Source organism: Rhizophagus irregularis, chromosome 17 (genome assembly GCF_026210795.1).
Source record: "Rhizophagus irregularis chromosome 17, complete sequence".
In the NCBI taxonomy this organism is placed as follows: Eukaryota; Fungi; Glomeromycota; class Glomeromycetes; order Glomerales; family Glomeraceae; genus Rhizophagus; species Rhizophagus irregularis.
The window spans coordinates 3436405-3458250 of record NC_089445.1 but is presented as its reverse complement, the minus strand read 5'-3'; the positions used below and the strand labels follow the sequence as shown (position 1 = coordinate 3458250).

The 21846-nt window shown below is 24.8% G+C and overlaps 1 protein-coding gene across 1 annotated transcript; it reads right to left on the bottom strand.

The window, feature by feature from the left end:
* Positions 1-20896: 20896 nt before the first annotated feature.
* On the bottom strand, positions 20897-21846 carry OCT59_009452 (uncharacterized protein; the record flags this gene model as incomplete). Its single annotated transcript, XM_066133566.1, has 5 exons — positions 20897-21025; positions 21101-21158; positions 21282-21329; positions 21650-21695; positions 21768-21846. The coding sequence occupies 5 exons, from the start codon at positions 21844-21846 to the stop codon at positions 20897-20899; spliced, it is 360 nt and encodes a 119-aa protein (XP_065999995.1).

The window sequence follows — 21846 nt, the reverse complement described above, 5'->3', positions numbered from 1 at the left end:
TTCAAATGAAAACGGCTTAAAAAAAATGTTTTTCAGAGCACTAACCCGTGATATTGCAACAAATGAGAGACCAGCATTATATTCCTATCTATAACAGCTTTTGGTAGCGTCAGTCCTTGGCTTTTATGTATAGTAATAGCCCATGCGAGTGTGAGAGGAATTTGCAAACGTGAACAAGCTACCGTCTTGGTTTCCCAGGAACGTCGAATTGGTGTAATGGGATAATGCATGATAGATTCTGGGTCATATGAACTAAACACACTACATCCCGTCTCACAACTTTCTAAAATTGTATCATATACGATACAAATATTCGTTACGGCCTGGACGATAGTTTTGTATTCATGATGAACCCGAAGCGTGTGCATCAGCACTACCTTTTGGATATTGATGATTTAGTGTTCGTTAGGTAAAAAAATTTTTTTTATAAAAAATAATTATTTTTCACGAAATCAAATTGTTTTTTTTAAATCAAAGCCTTTTAAAGTATCTCATTTTTGTTCTCCCAAAATATTATTAAATTCATTAAAAAAGAAGTTTCGAAAATTGTTTTTTTTTCTTCAAGGTGAGAAATAAATCTTGCGTTTATATAAAAATGGAATTATTGGGAATTTTGTTAAAGGAGTTTTTTTAAAAAAAAAATTTAAAAGAAAGAACTTTATTAAATTTTCAAAAAAAAAAACGAAATATTTGGGATACATAGTAAAAAAAAAATAGTCTTTTTTTTAAAAAAAAATTTGAAAGAAAGAATTTTACTAATTTAATTTTCAAAAAAAAAAAAATTATATATATATATTATATTTATTTATTTATTCCAAGAAATTTTTATTTATCCGGATCAGATAAACGGAACACTAAATTTAATTTAAAAAAATTTTTTTTTTATATAGTTATTAAATCTTGCGTAACTTAAAGAACTTATTAAACTTATTGATAAATTATTTTTCGATGGTTTTTTTTTTGTTAATTATATTATTGTATTGTCCATATATTAATAAAATTACGCTTATTTAATGCATAATGGCTTAGTGTAATATATTCAATATGAATCAATATTTCAACATGCTTGCCCTTATTTTAGGGGAAAGAAAATCCGTTAAAAAATTGATTTATGGATGGATTGTTTGTAATTTGTGTTGGTAATCTCCTAACACGGATCGTATCAATTCTAATTCCATGTCTTACACGTCGATTATTCCGTCGTCTTCGAATAGTAAGACTAGCGTAAGATGGAACGTTTGATGGAGTACGTTCAGATTGATTCATTGCAAATTTGTTTTTTTTTTCAAGGTGAAAAAATTCGTCAAAGCAGGAAAAAAAGGAATTTTTTTTTTCGTTGTTAAAAAGTATTTGGGTTAAAGGGTTTTTTTATATTAAAAAAAAATTTTTTTTTTCGTTGTTAAAAAATATTTGGGTTAAACGTCAAAGAGGGTCATTTTATATTAAAAATTTTTTTTTTTTCCCCTCTGATCTTGTGTTTTCTCACTTTTTTTAACTAAAGTAGTAAAAATAATATAAAATATTTTTTTTTATTATTTATTTATTCACCAATCTTAATTAAAATTAAATTTTTTTTTTTCATTTAAGTTACATTATATTAAACAACTTTAAAAAAAAAACTTTTTTTTCTTTTTAAAGTAATTTTTTTTTCTTAAGTTGTTTAATATAAATGAAAAAGAAAAAAAAAATTTTTTTTTTATACAAGGTAAAGTCGATTAGAGCAGTTTTTAATTGGTAATTATTTTATTCTAGGTCAGTTCTGAGTCAAAACAATTTCTTTAATTGGGAACACTAAAAAATGCAATGTATAATTTCTGTACCGGGTGCTTTGAGATTGCAAGATTGCATGCAGTTTAATAAATTTGATGATGATGAATTAAATGCGCCAACCTACTTTTATAGGATCTGACCATTCATTGCTAAAATTTTTTTTCAAACACTTTTTTGGGGGATTAGAAAAGAAGATTAGATCGACATTTAAAAAAACTGCGGTATTTGTTAACCTGTTTTAAAACCTGTTTTCTTTCGATTACATTGCGATATTCATCATTTTTATCTTGTGCGAAATACTGTAACCCTCTGTAGGTTAATAAGCCATTATAATTATAACTGCAATATTTTCCTGATGAATGCTTTGCAGAATTATCAATCATTATTGACACTTTTAAATAACTCTTTAATTCTTTCCTTTTCCTTTTTCCTTGTTTTCTTGTTTCCATTATAGAACAACGAAAATTGTCAATTGTTTAATATTTCACATAAAGGAAAAAAAAATTTAAAAAAATAACATTCACCACGAGTTCATCAAAATCTAGATCTAACAATGTGCGTGTCGTAAAATTTATTTTTGACGCGCTAAAAAAAAAAAGAAATCTTTTTTCCGGTTTAATAATTAATAATACTACCGAATTATACAGTTTTTTTTTTTTTAATGTATACAGTTTTAACTTGAAATGCACAAAAAAGAAAAAAAAAATTTTAGATTGATAATTAAGAGGAAGTCACAAGGTAATGTCACGATGTGATTCAAATACCAATATTATATATTGTACAAATTATTATTATAATATAACAATATTTATTAAATTAATAAGTTCAAATAATATATTTGGTGAAATTGGTGAAACCTTTCTTTCAAAACCTTTCAAATTTTAATTACTAAACCAAAAAAAGTATCTGTCAAAAAAAATTCTATTCGATGTGAAATGTGAGACAGCTTTTTTTAAAAAAAAAATTTTGCAATTCCGACAAGTTAAAAAAAAAAATGTTATATATGTTATATATATATGACAATAATAATAATATTATTGTTACTATTATTTATACTAATATGTAATATACAGTATATACATGTATATTATATAAATAAAATATCTACACATTTATATATGAGCGTATGTATTACTTACTGTACATATTTACTTACGAAAAATTAATTTAAATTCATATAATTTTTTTGCCTTATCTGTAATTTCTAATCTATCAATCCATTTTGAGATTAATTCAGCATGTTGAATTAATTATAAACAAAAATATGAGGTTAATCTGCAACTCTGCATATAAACTTTTATAAACAAGAAAAATTTCTTGTTACGCCCTAAATACATAATTATTTTACAGGTAATATTACCTGTATTTAACCTATTATATAATTTATTTAAAGTTATTTTTGAAAGTGACAACAACATTTTGGAAAACTTTTTTTAGTAATATTTATTCTTTTTTTTTTTTTTTTAACGAAATTCTACGAATATATCATTTTTTTTTTTATAACATCAGCATCTTTCGGTTAATTTCCTTAATCAATGAAATAAATATAAACATCCTATTTAAGAGATTCTTTTTATTCCAGATAAAGAACGATTTGCTTTTTTCGAACAATTTTATATACAAAATTTCGCCAATCAAAAATTTCGGCAACTCCGGTATATTATTATTATTATATAAACAACAAACATATATATATATATATATATATATATATATCATATCGTATATATATATCACATAACATATATATGTACATATTAATATATATTAAGTTATTTTAAAATTCCGATTTTTTCAATTAATACAATTTTAATTTGGTAAATTGGCATCATTTAAATGAGACGCCATAACTATTTTTTTTTTTCTTTTTGATAATAAATGAGTATAAAAAAATTCTGATAACCAAACATTACCAAATATAGTAAAATTCAAGAATAAATAAATGAGCAGCTGAACCATAAATAAATAACAAAAGGTTTTTTCTTTATAATGACGATAGTTTTTTTTTAACCCTCTTTTTTATTTATTAGCTATAAAACAAAAAGAGTAAAAAAAAAATAATATTCACCTTCAGCCAAGCAAATTTTTTGTTTATTTCTTTTTTACAATGAGAGAATTTCATACCGCCATCAAAAATAAATAAATAAATAAACATTAATAAAATAGAATAGAATAAGAATATAATGGATATATATTTTTTATTTTTATTTATTTTTTATATATTATATATATTTTAACTAAAATAAAAAATATGAATAATTGATGAAATTTAGTTTTCAAAAAAATTTTTAGCAATGGATGTTACTGCTTTTTTCATGTCTTTGTAAAAAAAAAATGCGTTTTGAAAGGTTTTGAAGTAAAGTTGTGAAATTTATCGCGAATAATAAAACAACCTACTTAATAACAACCTAATAATAACCTCAATAATGACCATAATGACCATAATAAACACAATAATAAGCCCGCGTTAAAGAGAATAATTATCCAAAATTGGACCCATTTTTTTTTGAAAGGCGAAACGTTTCCTAAGAGGAATTGTTATTATTATTATTATTATTTATTATTAACATCATCTCATCAACTCTGATTGGAACACGCAACACGCACAGCTGAGTATTTTATTGTAAGGCTGCTAGGATTATCATTAAACATATTTATTGATCCGAACTTTACAAATTAAGAAAAAAAAGGTGAGAAAATTTGAAACATTGAACCACCTTTAATGACCTTTGTTAACTTTGCCTAATCAGGTGATGTGGGTGATTTATATGTTTATTCGTTTCCTTTTTAAATGATCGTTCCTGAGTCCTGAGTCAACCCTGAGTTTCTGAGTCACATTTTATATTAATCCTATTTTTTTTTCACGAGCAATTTTATTTTTTTAAACACATTCCATTAAAAATAGAATTGTGTAACTATGTTTACGTAACTTCATTTTTTACGTCTATCCCAATTAAGTAATTTGATAGTAGCTTTCCCTTTTTTACAATTATTTAACATACATAACAAACAAGCTTTGAGATCCTTTTAAAGTGACGAATATATGGTTTTAGCGACAAAGATATATGTAATTTTATGAGAAGAAAAAGAATTTCTAAGGTTATTTTTTTAATAAATTTTTTTTTTTTTTTGATTTCAATAAAAGTTTAGAGAGACTTTATTTTTAGATATAATTTAACAAGAAAACAACTTTTATTAATCGATTATCCAAGCAGATTTGTAGTTATTCTTGAATTGTTAAAATTTTTACATTTTATAATTAATTTTTATTCATTATAGAAAATTTAAGTATTTCTGGGTAGAACATTTGTATTTTAGTTAATTTTCATGATTTTTCATTTAAACCATAAGCAGTTGATGTAGTAGATAAATGGATAGTAAAATAATAATTTATTATAAATTATAATAGTTTTCTAAAATGTTTTTGTAAATAAATAGAACGTGTAAAATGTGTGGTTAAAAAGGCTAAAAAGTGTCGAAAAAAAAAAGAGTTTTAAACAACACTAAGTTTCGTACATATATAAAATATACATATAATAGACGACCTTCGTAGCAAGATCCTTTTAAACTGGCTCAAGTGCTTAGCGTTTAAAGCTTATTAAATTGTTTCTAATAACCTGATGAACGGTTTTGGTATTAGTTGTTCATAAATGTTACACAGTTTACCTATAAAAGAGTTAGTAAAATTTTGCTGACCAAAATGATATTACTCTTATTAAATATTATTTTGTTTGGTTTTGCTTGTTTAATAATTTAAATATTATTTTATCATTAGAACCTTTTGGAGCATATTGAATGGATGAATGTTCATTTGATAATTTAAGTTTTCATATTACCATTATTATGTTACCAATATAAAAAATATTTATTACATAATCTGTCAACCAAGTATGGGCAAATCCTTTGCAATTAACTTGTAAATCACGAATTAATAATTCAATTAGAAATCATTGATGGAGGAATAATTTGATTATAAACTGTGAATTGTGAATCTTTCTTGATTGTTATTTTTAACTGTCACAAAAAAAAGTTATTCCTTTTGATCTTTCTCACATATAATAATTATTTCCAGCCAAACTGCATATTAAAATGGTTTGTTAATCCCAATCTTTATAAGACATAAAATTTATATAACATATATTATATATATATCCAAAAATATTCTACTCCATTATAATAATGTACTACAAATAAAATCAATAAAAAAGATTCTTTTTATTATTATATATTTGACAAATTAATTAATTAATCAATTTTACAACTGGTTGTATTCATAAAAAAAATTTAATAGAAAAATTAAACCTAAATCTTTAAAAAAAAGGGTCAATTGGTGTAATTTAAATCCAAAATCTATTAAAAAAATCTAGATTTTTTTGTAATTTATCATTTTTGTTTTATAATTTAATTATATTAAATAGAAAAAAAAAAGTTCATTTATTTATATTATTGTAAATATAAAAAAATGAAATTTAGTTTGTAATCATTATTTTTATCATTATGTTTATTATTTGCAACCATATCACTGATATTTCAGATAATCTACAAATTAGATTTATAATTTGATTTACTAACATTTGCTGATTAAAATTTTAATATTCAATTTTCATTATTATTAAAGAAAAATTGTTGTTATAAATGGGTTGATAAATATTTGATTACATGGGTGGCTTGTACTAGCTACTTATCCATGTGTTACATTGATTATCACAGTTTTCAGAATTCTGTATACGTTATAATTACTTGATGATTATGATTACAGAACAATAAAGCTCTAATCGGTCCAGTCCTAATCTGGCAATCCAGACTGAAAATTCAGATTGGTCAAATCTGGGTTGATGTTTCAACCTGAACCAAAATATTCGGTTCAGTCTGGTCTGATTTCAGATTATAAATCTAATTCAGACCAAATTTTACGGATTGGACTGGACTGGACTAAATAAACGTTTTCGCAATGGATTTATATTAAACCTGTTGCGATTGTAATTATTAAATAAAAAAACGGTGTGAAACATTTTTTTTAATATATTATTATAGAAAAAACATTTATGCAACATTTTTTTAAATTAATTTAATGAAAAAACATTGCGAAAACATTTTTTTTTAATATATTATTATAGAAAAAATGTTTTCGCAACGTTTCTATAATAATTTAATGAAAAAATATTGCGAAAACATTTTTTTTTAATATATTATTATAGAAAAACATTTTCACAATGTTTCTACAATAATTTAATGAAAAATGTTGCGAAACATTTTTTCAAAGTAATTTTAATTAGAAAAATGTTTTTGCAACATTTTTTTAATTAATTTAATGAAAAAATGTTGTGAAAATGTTTTTTTAATATATTATTATAAAAAAAATGCGCAACATTTTTTTATTATAAGACTAGACTGAACTGGACCAAAATAACTGGTCCAGTCCAGTCTGGTCCCAGATTCTCTTTTTAATGTAAACCAGATTGAATCAAAATAAACTAATTTTTCAACTCAGATCAATCAATCCAGACCATTTAGAGCTTTACAGAACAATTATTGGACAATTACTAAACAATTACTGGACAATTACTGAATGATTATAATTATAGGATGATTATAGGATGATTATAGGACAATTATAGGATAATTACCAGACAAAATTGTCCAGTTTTTGTTTAGTAATCATCCTGTAATCATAATCTCATATTCTTTTTTATTAGATGACCTGCAAGGGGTAGTACAATTTTGAAAAGCGCAATAAATAATTAAATATTATTGATCAAATAGTTTATCTATTAGATCTTTTTTACTGCTTTCTTTCTCATCCATTTCACTCCTTTAATAAAAATCATATTAAATTCCTTTTTCTTTCAATATTTTTAACATGAACGAACTATTTTCATCATCATCTTTCAATATTAATAATATTAATATTTCTGAAGAATTTGATCTATCAAAAAAACTTTTTTTCTTTAATAATCCTAGTAAGAAATGACCAAACTTAATAGTATTAATTATCAAATATAATAAATACTAAACGATTTTTCCTTCTAGAATCTATTGAACTAATTGAAGAATATGAATAAGATAGGTTTGAACAGTTAAATAAATAATAATAATAATTCTCATAAAAGTATTGATGCAAATATTGATATTTATAAAAACTAAAATTAGCCACTTGATTTACCTATTGTGCAGTTACTTTTGAGCAATGTTAAACTCTCTTTGGATACTAACTTGATGTTTGAAAATTGAAAGGAGTTTGAAAGATTTGTGGATATATCTAGTGAACAACAAGTTTTGAAAATAAAAAGGTTTGCATTGAAAAAAATAGAGATGGACAAATAAGGAAATACAAGTTTGACTGTGAATATTCAGGAAAATATAAACCTAAGAAAATGGCAATTATTGAAAATTAACGAAATCCAACTTTCAAAAGACTGAATGTAGTTTTCAGGTAAATTTTAGTTATATAAAGTAGAGGTGTGCTCCGGTGAAATCCGTTCAATCCGTCATCTGATCCAATCAAAAAATGGATTATTCAGATTAAAAATAAACGAATTGCGGATAATCTGGATGGATCTGTTGGATGATATCAGATTGATCGGATGTTATACAGATGACCAGATTGACCGGATTGATCAGATAATCTGGTCCAATCTGGTCAAATTTATACTATTTTTTTTCATTATTTTTTTTTTCTAAAAAAAAAAACACTTTGAACTTGGACTTGGACTTTAGAATGACTTGGATGGCTTGAATTTCGAAAGGTAAGCATAAATTTCTTTTTTCTTTTATCTTGGGAATGTCATTAACATTCCTTTTGCTTCTTTTCTTTAGAGAACGCCTTCCTGAACTCAGGTTTCGACTTGGGCTATGAAGGTAAGTTAATAATAGAGATTTTCATTTTTTTTTGTCATTAGAAACGTCATTAACGTTCCTTTTGCTTCTTTTCTTTAGAGGAATGCCTTCCTGAACTTGTTTTTTGGCTTGGGTTATAAAGGTAAGTTGGAGGAAGAGTTTTTTTATTTTTTCTTGTCTTTAGGAACGTAATTAACGTTTCTTTTACTTCTTTTTTTTTAGGAGAACGCCTTCTTGAACTTTAATTTTGGCTTGGGTTATAAAGATAAGTTGGGAAAGGGTATTTTGTTTTTTTGTCTTTAGAAACGTCATTAACGTTCCTTTTGCTTCTTTTCTTTAAAAGGATGCCTTCCCAGACTTGGATCTCAGGCTTGGATTATAAAGGTAAGATGGAAAGTGTATTTTTTTATTTTTGTCTTTAGAAACGTAATTAACGTTCATTTTTGCTTCTTTTCTTTAGGGAAACGTATTCTTGGACCTGGATTTCGGCTTGAGTTATAAAGGTAAAATAGGGAAGTGTATTTTTTTTTTTTTGTCTTTAAGAACGTAATTGACGTTCCTTTTGCTTCTTTTTTTGGGAGACACCTTCTTGGACTTGGATTTCAATTTGGGTTATAAAGGTAAATTGAGAGGAAGGCATTTTTGTTTTTTTTTTGTCTTTAGAAACGTAATTAACATTCCTTTTGCTTCTTTTCTTTAGGAGGATGCCTCTTGGACCTGGATTTTGGCATGGGTTATAAAGGTAAATTGGGGGAAAGGTATTTTTGTTTTTTTGTTTTTAGGAACGTAATTAACGTTCCTTTTGCTTCTTTTTTTAGGGAGACACCTTCTTGGACTCAGATTTCAGCATGGGTTATAAAGGTAAGTTGGGAGAAGAGTATTTTTAGTTTTTTCTTGTCTTTAGGAACGTAATTAACATTCCTTTTATTTCTTTTTTTAGGGGACGCCTTCCTGTACTTGAATTTTGGCGTGGGTTATAAAAGTAAGTTGGGGAAGGGTAATTTTGTTTTTTTTGTCTTTAGGAACGTAACTAATGTTCCTTTTGCTTCTTTTCTTTAGGGGATGCCTTCCCAGACCTGGATTTTGGTTGGGATATAAAGATAAGTTGGGAAGGAGATTTTTTTGTTTTTTTAGTCTTTGAATAGTCTTTAATGTTCTCTTCTTTTTTTTTCTTTAGGGGTCTTCAAACTGGTTCAATCCAAATCTTAAACTTTTTATAAATATTGTGTCAAATAATTTGTTAAAAATCATTTGTAATAACGTAAAAATAAATACTATGTTTATTATTAAAAAATTTCTAATTGTCAATTAATATTAATAAAAAGTATTAAGTAGAAAAAATTGAATTCAGATTCATCAGATTCACCAGATTGACCAGATTATTCAGATATCTGGTCAACCATTCAGTCAAATTGGTGAGCAAGTATTGACCAGATATCTGATGATCTATCTGGTCAATCTGATGAATCATCCGGATCAATCTGAATCTGGTCAAATTTCAGATGGATGACTGGATATCTGGATTGACCAGATTCGGAGCATACCTCTACATCAGAGAAGCAGTGAATAGGTATAAGTTATACATGCCACCCAAATTATTTTGGGCTGCTGTAATTATAAGTAAAATCCTAAATTCAATTATGACATCCCAAATTATTTTGGCACTTTACATAGTAAATTATATATAAATTAAATGAATTACGACATCCCAAATTATAATTATGGCATCCCAAAATAATTTGGGCAGCATGTATAGTATAAGTAATTTAGAAATGAAAAAATATGTGTTTTGATGTTAAAATTAAATATCTTATATAACAAATTACTTGCTATTCATATTCACTGATCTGCAGAATTAACAAAATTCGTCCAAATTAAGGAATTTGACAATAATTTAATAAAAATTAGGTAAATTAAATTTTGCAAAAATGATCACACTTGTACTACATGATCATATGGCAGATATTAAGAAATTACTTCAACAAAAAGTTACGTTAAAAAAATTTTTTCTTTCGTAAACTTCCTATTAAACTCTCCATCAACTCCTCCATCAACTTTTCAACCAGTTTTTACATCAAGTAAATTGGAAATTTTTGCAAGTATATTAGTAATTATTTTACATTAGACATAACTTGAAACTGTTTTTTTATTTTTTTTTTTATAGTTTATAAAAAAAATTTATTTAGAAAGCAAAATTATTCAAAAAACTCTTTTAATAAAGAAATAACTCTAAATATTAATAATGATGATTTAGCAAAATTGAATTATGTATTAATTAGTTGTTTAATTATAATCTATTTGATATTTATTATTAATTATTTTTCAGTTAATTTTTTTCGTTAAATCATTAAATATTCTGGATTTTTGTAAAGTTTTTCTTTTTTTTTTAATAAACTAACTTTATAATATTTCCCCCCTTTTTTTTTAGAAATTCCTTCTACTGGTTTCAGGTTAAAGAGGTAAATATTTTGGAAGAGGTCTTAAAAGTTTTTTTTTTATATATTTTTAACATTTTTTCTTATATAAGAACAGGTTTTGATCGATTTCAGTACTGCACCACATAATTGATGATTGGCAAATTCTGCAAATTGGTAGATATGTATGAATATAGAAGATTATTAGAACATAATTGTATATTTATTTTAGGTAAGTGATAATGATTATGACAACACAGCATGTGCTCTTAATGGTACTTTTTAAATATAATACAAGTAGAGATATGATATATTATATATATAATATATGTAACGATCATATAATATATATAATAATTTTAATGCTAGCCAAAATTATTATAATTTTAGCCAAATTTATAAAAAAAAAATTTTAAAATTTTTCAACTATGATTAATGGTAAGCTTTCATTTTTGGATATTTGTGTAATATTATACAATATTTTCTCAATTTTTATTTTACAGAAAAATTTTCTTTTTTAGAAATTTGTATAATATCATGTGATACATTTGACTATTTAGCTGAAATTAAAAATCACATGGTCACTTAATTCTAGCTACTTAAATTAACTCGGATCAACTTTTGTTATAAATGTTATACAAATGTTACATATCAGCCAATTTTTGGAATTTTAATCAATCAACCCAGGGTAGCAGATCTGCAGATGCGACACATATTTAGTTGATGATCTATATATATCTTTATATCAAAAAAGGAAAGGCCTAGACCGGTCTATGACAAATAAGGTGTGTTAGGTGCGTTGATTGATTAGCCTTTCAAATCCTATGAAAAGTTTTTATACTTAAAATATACTTAAAATTTTATTAAAATATACTTAAAATAAGTATCAATTTTAATTCGCGATAGACTTATAATATACCTAAAATGTGCCTAAAATACTCTTAAAATATACTTTTGATGTACTTGTTTTTTGCCCAAGTACTTAAATTATATTTAAAATATACTTAAACTAGAATTTAAGTACAATATAAGTGTATTTTTTGCATGTTTAAAATATTCTTAAAATGTGCTTAAAATTCAATTTAAGTATATTTTAAGTATATAAAAAATACATTTATATTTTACTTAAATTTTAATTTAAACATATTTTAAGAATATTTTAAACATGTAAAAAATATTAGTTTAAGTATATTTTAAATATAATTTAAGTACTTGGGCAAAAAACAAGTACATTAAAAGTATATTTTAAGAGTATTTTAGGCACATTTTAGATATATTATAAGTATATCGCAAATTAAAATTGATACTTATTTTAAGTATATTTTAATAAAATTTTAAATATATTTTAAGTATAAAAACTTTTCATAGGGAAAAATTGGCTTATATAATATTTTAAGGTATTGCTAAATATCACCAGTGGTAATCGTCACCAATTGTGATGCCTAAAAAAATATTTAGAATAGTTAAAACGAGTGTATCTGTATTTAAAAATGGACATATAACAGGTTATATAACATTATATTCATATATAACATAAATAATATTTTATATAATATATTTAATATAAAATATTGGGTATTGCTAAATATCACCAGTGATGATCATCATCACACCACTTAATTCTGGCCAAATTATAATTTTGGCCAAAGTTAAAAAACACATCATAATTTTTTTTTCAAAAATTTCAATTTAAATAATAAATGTGTAAAACAAACCTGAGTAGATACTAATCACACTAAAATTTTGAAAATTTGACTAAAAAAAATCTTTTTTAAAACAAAAAATTGTATTTTGCTTATAAAATCAAACTTTCCTATTTTTCTCAAAAACTATCTAAACAACAGCTTTTATAATCTAAGGCAAACTTGTTCTACCCATAAATTTACATATAATAATGATATTTATATTATAATTAGAATAATGTCACAGTTAAAAATTTTTGAAAATTCAAAAAATATTTTACATGTTCTCTCGCTGAATATGCTATATTGATAATAAAATTTATTCTATATATATTTCAACTATAGAAATGGATATAAATTTTATATAATTATTATATCCTTTAAGTGTTATTTTGTCAATAATGTGTGGAATCTAATGTAACTTTAGTAAAACTGGCTAAAGTCAAGTTATTTGTATTGTATGTTGAATATGTTTAATTACGCTTATTTTATTATATGTTTTTATTTACTGTAAATAAATAACAAACTAAGAATTTTCTCTTATATCGTCTCTTAAATAAAAGATAATTGCAATTTGATAATAAATCATAATCATATTTAGATATAAAGTTCTTTTTAAAAGTTATTGACATTCAGAATGGTAAAGTTTATTATTCATGTATTGTATATAACCATTCTTGTAAAAATATTATAATAAAATTATTCGCATATTAGAATCCACATCAAGCGATAGGTTGATAAAAAGAAAATCTGAAGTTAATATTTGATATACATGCCATCCAAATTATTTTGGACTGCCGTAATTATAAGTAAAATCCCAAATTCAATTATGGCATCCCAAATTATTTTGGCATTTTACATAGTAAATTATATATAAACCGAATGAATTATGGCATCCCAAAATAATTTGGGCAGCATGTATAATATTTGAAATATAAAAATAACCTTAATCCAATCATAAACTATATTTCTATTTTTGATTTCAAATTTATTATTTTGATATGATATATATTATAAATAACAGGATCCCAGATATCACATATATAACTCACATTTGAGTTTTAGCAAATTTAATCAAAATTAGGTTAAACTCATAATTTTAGATAGAGCAAATTGATTGAAAATTAATTAATGGTTATAATTATGAGTTTTATCAAATTGTGTTGATTTTACAAAGTTATATTTTATATTTGAGCAAATTGGTACTTTTTTTTTTTAAATTTAACTTATCCTTTTTTTTTTAACTTTTATTGATAATATTTTTAAAAATATTAGTTTCGGGGTTCAGGTTATATTTGACCAAAATTAAGTATAATTCTGGTCAAAATTAAATATAATGCAAACCAAAAACTGTTCACAACATTTTATTTTTTAATAATTATTTATATTTAATTTATTATTTTTATTAATTATTATTTTATCTATAATTTACACATTTTTAATTATAAATTATAAAAATTAACAGTTTAATTTATATTAATTATTTATTTTTTATTAATAATAAAAAAAAAAATTGTTAATTTTGGTAAATTGACAATTAAATTTACTAATCTACAAATAATTTGAATAAACTGAAATTATATTTTATTAAGCAAATTTAAACCTATGTTATTTAGAATTTTACTATAATTCATATTTTAAGTTTTAGCAAATTAGTATAGATTTAAAATGTGATAATTTGATTTTTATTTATAATATAGCTTGAGCTTGAATTTTATTAATTTTTGCCATAAGTAATTTTAGAGAATACCAGGTATTCAAGAATAATTTGATTTTTAGCAAATTAGATCTATTTTAGCAGAAGTAAAAAGTGCTAAATTTATGTAGATCAATTATAAGTTATATATATGATGTCTGGAATTCTTAAATTATACATGCTGCCCAAATTATTTTGGGATGCCATAATTCATTCGGTTTATATATAATTTACTATGTAAAGTGCCAAAATAATTTGGAATGCCATAATTGAATTTGGGATTTTACTTATAATTACGGCAGTCCAAAATAATTTGGGTGGCATGTATACCTTAAATAACCATTGAAGGGGGAAAATCTGAAAAAATTTAGTGTAATACGATTTTTCTTTTTTAGATTAATTTTTTTTACTTTATTTTTTTTTAGGAGACTATATAGCTTTGTTTTTAGTTAGTTTTATTTTTTATTTTTATTTTTGCTTTTTTGTAAATTATAAAATTTGAATGAATTTAATAAAGATAAAGGCTACTATGCCACGTTTGTCTAGTTAAATAACCATCGATATATAACTAAAAATTAATTGTCATCCTATTTGCTCATTGTTATTATCAACAAATAGTAAAGAAAATTTATATATTTTTTATGTAAAAACAGTTGTTATAAAGTACAAAAATATTTGAAATAAAATAAAAATGATATAAATCAGAAGAAAAAAAAATAAAGATGAATAACATTAATTACTAAACACCGTTAACCAGTATTCAAAAATAATTTAGTCATTTAACCATTTAAATGATTTATGAAATGATTTGGTATTATTTATAATTATTTGTCATTTGATTATTTCAATCATATTTATCACATAAATAACCATGTGACTATAATTAAAAAATATTGAATGTAATGTAAGCAAAAATTATAATGTTGGACAAATTATATTCAAATGACCAGATTATTTGTCATTTGTACATTGAAATGATATGTTATTTGTCATTTGAATTATTTGGTCATTTCAAGTCATTTGCCAAATACTGAAGGCTAATTATTTCACCTTATTCAAATTCAATTTGTAACTATGATTAACAAAACTATACCAATTGGCCAATTAAGTAATGATAATCATATAGTTTCAGTATTGTTAAATTGCCATGTTATTTGCCTATTTTTCAAATAACATTTATCATTTCTTATACTTTTTCATAGTAAAATTAATGTTATTTAATATTATTTGATATCATTTTAATGTTATTTCAGTGTCATTTGACAACACTACATGGTCTAATACTGGTCTAATATTTTTAGCAAGGGATATATATGGTTTTGAACTTTTTACTTATTTATAATGAGGCAAGCAACTCCAAAAACTAAAATTGATACAAAGGAAGAATTCAAACTTTCTAATGAATATATAAACAAAAAAAATTTATTAAGTAAAATAAATACACTAAAAAATACTGGTAAAAATAGCACATGGAAGAAAGTTTTTGGTGAATATATAAATAAAAAAAATTCATCAAATATTCCAAATACTAAAAGTATAATTAGGAAAATCTTAAATTCTAAAAAATTACCAATTATTATTATTTTGGCATTTGTGATCATTCCAAATATTAAACATATCATTAGAGACCTCTTGAAACCTAAAAAATTATCATTGATTATTGTGACGTTTTTAGGAGTCTATATTATTCATGATTATATTATGTGGTAAGACAGTAAAAAGGGCTATAGTATTGTTATTTGCATTATATGCACTATCCTTTATCAACCCTTACAAGACCATGAAGAAATATTGAATAATTCTGGTGAGATATTTGAAAGAGATTATACTATTATTCACTTTAGTCAAATTATTTTATTAAATTTTTTATACTTTATAAAACTAGAAAACTAATAAGAACGAAACATATGAAAATGAGCTGAAGAATTCTGATTCTGGTGAGATATTTGAAATAGTATTTTTCTTTATATAGCTTTATTATGAATTGTTTTAGTAAACTGGCTAAAGCCAAAATTTCATTGCTTATATTAATATATTTTCATTCTTTATTAAAGCAAAAATTGATAATTGTCTGCCTTCTGTTATATCAAAATATGACCCTAATTTAAATTACAAAAAGCTTTTGTGTGATCTTTTTAATGAAGAGGATAAAAATTGTTCAGATATAAAATAATATGATGAATTGTAGTCAGCTCTATTAACAACTATAATTAATGTAAATTCTTATGTATTAAGATAACCTAATAAATGTGTTAAAATGCATAGAAACTAGCAAATTATCAAGGGTAAGTTGCAAATCAGTAGTTACTTTAAATTAAAATTTATTTTATTTTATGTAAAGCAAATGAAATAATAAATTTTTATTTTATTTGAGCTCAGAAAGTACATAAAATATAATTAGTGTGCTATAAAATAGAACTAATATGTATCTATAATGCTTGTCATTCAGAATAACCAAACTTTCACTTGTAAATCATACCAAACAACCCAACCAGAAATAATAAATTTTTTTTTGTATTTATTATTTTTTTTTTTGCTTAATTTTGTAATCACGTGAACATAATAAATGATCAATGTAAATTTTGCCATAGATAGAATTTTTACTGCGTTTCTTTATATGAGTTATCTTGTTTTTTTTTACTTATTATTCATTAACTGCAAAATTATAATAAAGTTGTTATTATAGGTTAAGACAAAAAAAATATAGAGATGAACCCTACCCTTAAATATATATACACATTCTTGATATATTTTTCCATTAACAAATTCAAATGCTCCAGATCATCCTGAACTTTTGTAGCTACATTAATACATTCATGAGCCTTATTGCGTTGTTTTCTATTTCATATATTTGGCTTCCACTTTTGTTTGTGTGTCATCTTATTCTGAGTTTCTTTGAACTGTACCATAGTTTTTAATTCATGATAATTGACATTTCTGAAGTCTTTCATTATTTTATGAGGCGTTCTTTTATCCTATTATCACCATTACTAGTATTCACTTTCACATCGTAGAAAAGGTGTGCGAATTTACAATATAGATATTTATGTTCATTTTTAAATTTTCAATTATATTCTATCAAGACTTTTTTCTGCCATATTCTGATTATGTGACAAATATCATCGATAACATCTCATATATCTTTTCCAAGACATGTTTCTACTTTATCTTTGTTGATACTTAAGGTTAAGTTTAGCAAGGATAATTGATTTAATACAAATAGAGAAGAAGTCCAACATTTTTTTTTTTAAAAAAAAAGATTATAAACAATCAGTTATATGACAGACTGATCAGAGTCTAATCAAGTGGAGCTGGAATGCCAAAATAATTACCATATGTTAATTGGAGTACTTTTAATATCATTCCCGCCAAACCTTATCATCAACTGTATCAAATTTCGTTAAAATCATTCCACCTACTATATGTCTTGGATTTGTAATCTAGAAAAATCTTTCAAAGCTTAATTAAATTTCGTAAATTGATTACAATTTTGTTGAGAATATTCACTGAAACTAACTAGTAAATAAACTAATAGTATAAATTCAATTAGTTAACCCAAAAAGATCACATAAATATATTAAGATCGGTACGTACTTTCGCTAACACTCGCATTATTGGTTCGTTGTTTTGCATACGTCGTCCCGCCTTTGTTTGTTTTGGAAAATATAGGCCAGCAACAAATGTCTCCACCGTAGCAATCCTTTGCTAACCCAGCATCTTCTCATATCCACGTCAACATTGAATTTTTACCTAAAGCAACATATACTCTTAATTGTTCTATGGCACCTGTATCACATGCTGCAATAAGGATCTTTAATCCATTTTGAAATAACCAAAAACAAGTTTTTGATAAATTTGTGAGAAGGCTTTCTCATATCTTTACAGATTGTTCCTGAAGAGACTAGTAAACATATCTATAATTTCGTTCTCTTCAGTAAATGATCATTAATATCTAAAATTCCAGCAAATAGAAGCAAGCGAGCCTATTCAAATAAAATTATCACAATTAATTTTCTCCTGAATGAAATTAACCGATTTTAACAACTAAAAGAAATATTATTATATAAAAATAAAATAACCTGATTGAGTTCATCAGTCATAATAACTGGTAGCACTTTTTAGTGTCTAAAATATCCAGCGAACCCGTTTTTTAATATCATAAATGAAATTTCCATCCTGAATCATCCATCTACTGTAATTCTTCCATATATTTCCAATTCAACATTTTGTTGTATTATTCTATAGCTTTTAAAATTTCATTGACATAAATGGTGGATAATTTTACAACTCCCAACACCAACTCAAGTATCGACAAGCCAATGATGCAGCCCAATTTTGATAAAATTTTCCTTGCGCCGATTTAAAGATAACTTGGTTTAGCTTAGGCATAAGACAATTTCGTTATACTTCATCTGACGCGGCCAAGAAATCTTTAATCGGTATCTCCCAAATATAATCTGATGTTGCAAGATGGTTTTCTCCCCATAACACGGTACATTATGCCCCCACCTTTAGTGGACTGAATAGTTCTCGGATTGTCATCATATCCCATAACTTACTCAGCTGGATCAACTGATGACGATTTATCACTATCATCTTTATATCCGCTATAATCCAAACTTTCTATCTCTTCTTTTGTCAATTATCATCCCATACACACATTATTTTCTTTATAACTTGCTTTTTATCGCTTTACTATATAATAAACAGTATCTATTCTGATGAAACATTAGGTTCGTTAGATTTCCAGATTGTTTCCTTCCACCACGTCCTCGCTTTCCACTATGTTAGATGGAGTTCTTCAATATTATGAGCACAGACTTTACTGAGCCTGCCCTTTCCAATGAAGACCAACAACCTTGGAAAACACCCCGACCAACTAATTAAAAATATAAAAGAACTAAAACAACATCTTTAATTTCATCTTCACTGATAATCAGATTCGTAGGAAGTTTTGATATATCATTCACGCCTGAATAAAAATTTACTTTATATAAAAAATTATTCCTCAAAAATAAACCGATAATGTAACACTATTTTGAATATAAACTACCTTTTTTTTTTACCCTTCTGTAGTTTTTTTTAAATTTTTTTTAATTTTAATCAAATAGTCGTGCTTTGAATTTAACATTATTAAATAATATTTTAAACCTTAAAATCCATTTCTTTTTTAATATTGTCAAATCCTAATCAAAAACGATTTCACTAGAGTCTCGGATAAAACTGACAAATTTATCAAGAACTTCTTCAATATATGCAAGTTAAAGAATTTTTTGATAAGCAGCCTAGTTAAATAAAAATATACTATTTTCAATAATTAAAGTATTAAAAAAACTGATTCATAATTGATAATAAAGTCAACTCACTTTATTAAACATTTACAACAAAAATAAGATCTAAATTATTGTCAATTTTAAAGCTCTAAGAATCTTTAAAATAAACTATTTTCTCTGGCATTTTTACCAATTAATACATCAATTAAAGAATTAACCAGGACGAAGTAATACGAGTAAAGATTTTACCAGAGAATAATTCCAACTTTCGTTAGAATTATAAAGAAAACAAACATTTTTGACAAAGAAGTGAAAATACCGTTGTTTCTTCATCATTTAGCTCAAATCTAAAGGAGGAAATTTTGCAGATGATAATTTACTGCATTTACTTATGATTTCACGTGCTTGAATATTACAATATATAAAAATCTCACGATTCACGAATTTTTTTCTCCAACATAAGAACCAAATGTGACGAATTGATATTTGATAATCACCAAATATATATTACGTGATCACATACACGGTGATTCAAGCGTCTTTAATATTATAAAGAAAAATGAACATTTACTAAATTCGTCATCATAAAGAAAGATGAGATATAGGCGGAGCTTGCAACTATTCCATGGTGTTCATTATAATTCAACAAATGTAGTGAATTAATAGTAATATCATTGAAAAGATTTCTTTGGACTTGTACTGATTGATATTCGAATAAATTTATTCTATATAATAGTATATTTTATATCACGCTCAAAATATAATCACTGATACAATTCCATTGGACTCAAGAGCATTCGTTTCTCTTGATACTAAGGAATTGGAGAAATTTTGTTGAGGATGATTATTTGATACCCAAGCGTTCAAGGCATGCAGACGAAACGTGTATTTTATAGAATGAAATTATACTAATAAGAGACGTTCAACATAATAGGAATGAAAAGACTATAATAAATGAAAATAGGATATCCATCAATCCAAATGATGAAAAATTCAGATTTTCAAACCACCATAAGCTATGAAAACACACTATTAAAAACTAGGAAGCAAAGAACATTCTAATTGAGGTAATCTATAGTCGCAATTAGATTCCTTTTAGGGAATAAGATTGTTTGTATTCATATACAGTGCACAACTAGCGTGATTAGCAGCATGTTGAAGGTTGTCGTTTCTTTGTAACTCAGATTAATAAACGAGAACCATCTGGACAGTAATATTATTAGACTACGAGTGGATTAAAAAAAAAATAGACAATTCGGTTAAAATTGAAAATATCGGAGTAATTGCGACTTTTTCTATAAACTCAGACATGTAATCTTCGTGGGAATTATTCATAAATCTATTATTGTAATGCTACAATTGTAATAAAATATCAATTTTTAATCAGAAGTCTAATTCACCAAATACTATTTAACTTTCTTAGTTCACCTTTTTCCCCTTCTTCCTTTTATTCTTTCTCCAATTCTTCCTTCCTCTTTTTCTTTTTCTAAATCTTCCTTCAGATATACGAAAAATATTAAGAATAATAATCAAAATATAAGGAACAAAGTTAGTATAATTCAAATACAGTTCATAGAATATAAAACTCGAATTATATAATCATGGTTACCTTTCATTTTCTTTAAATTCCTTCCTTAATGTGGGAAGGTATGACGAACTAAGATAAAGTGCATTAATTTTTTTTATAGCATAAGTACTTAAATATAAACGTTAGTTTTGAATTGTGAAAAGATATTTGTTATTAGGCGAAGTTGACTGTATGAAACAATCCATAGCACTTGTCCTTTCCGTTCCCGGCTTCGCTTGTAATAAACGTCTCAGGGATGATGCATGATAAATTCTGGGTTATACAGATCAAACATACCACATCCCGTCATCATCTACTTTAGCTATAACGGTCAAATATTCGGACGATAGTATTGGTGTTCATGATAAAACCCGAAGCGTGTGTATCAGGTCATGCATAGCACTACATACCTTTTGGATATTAATGATTCTGCAGGTCCTTGATAACCGATAACTCCTTTATAATTGTGAAATGAAATGAGAGAATTATAGACGAAAATAGTAATTATCAGATCTCTGCCTTGCTTACCAACATAGAGTTCATATCTGGTTGATATGTTCTTACCACGAATATAAACAGACTTTGGAGATCGCTTGTCACAATGCAT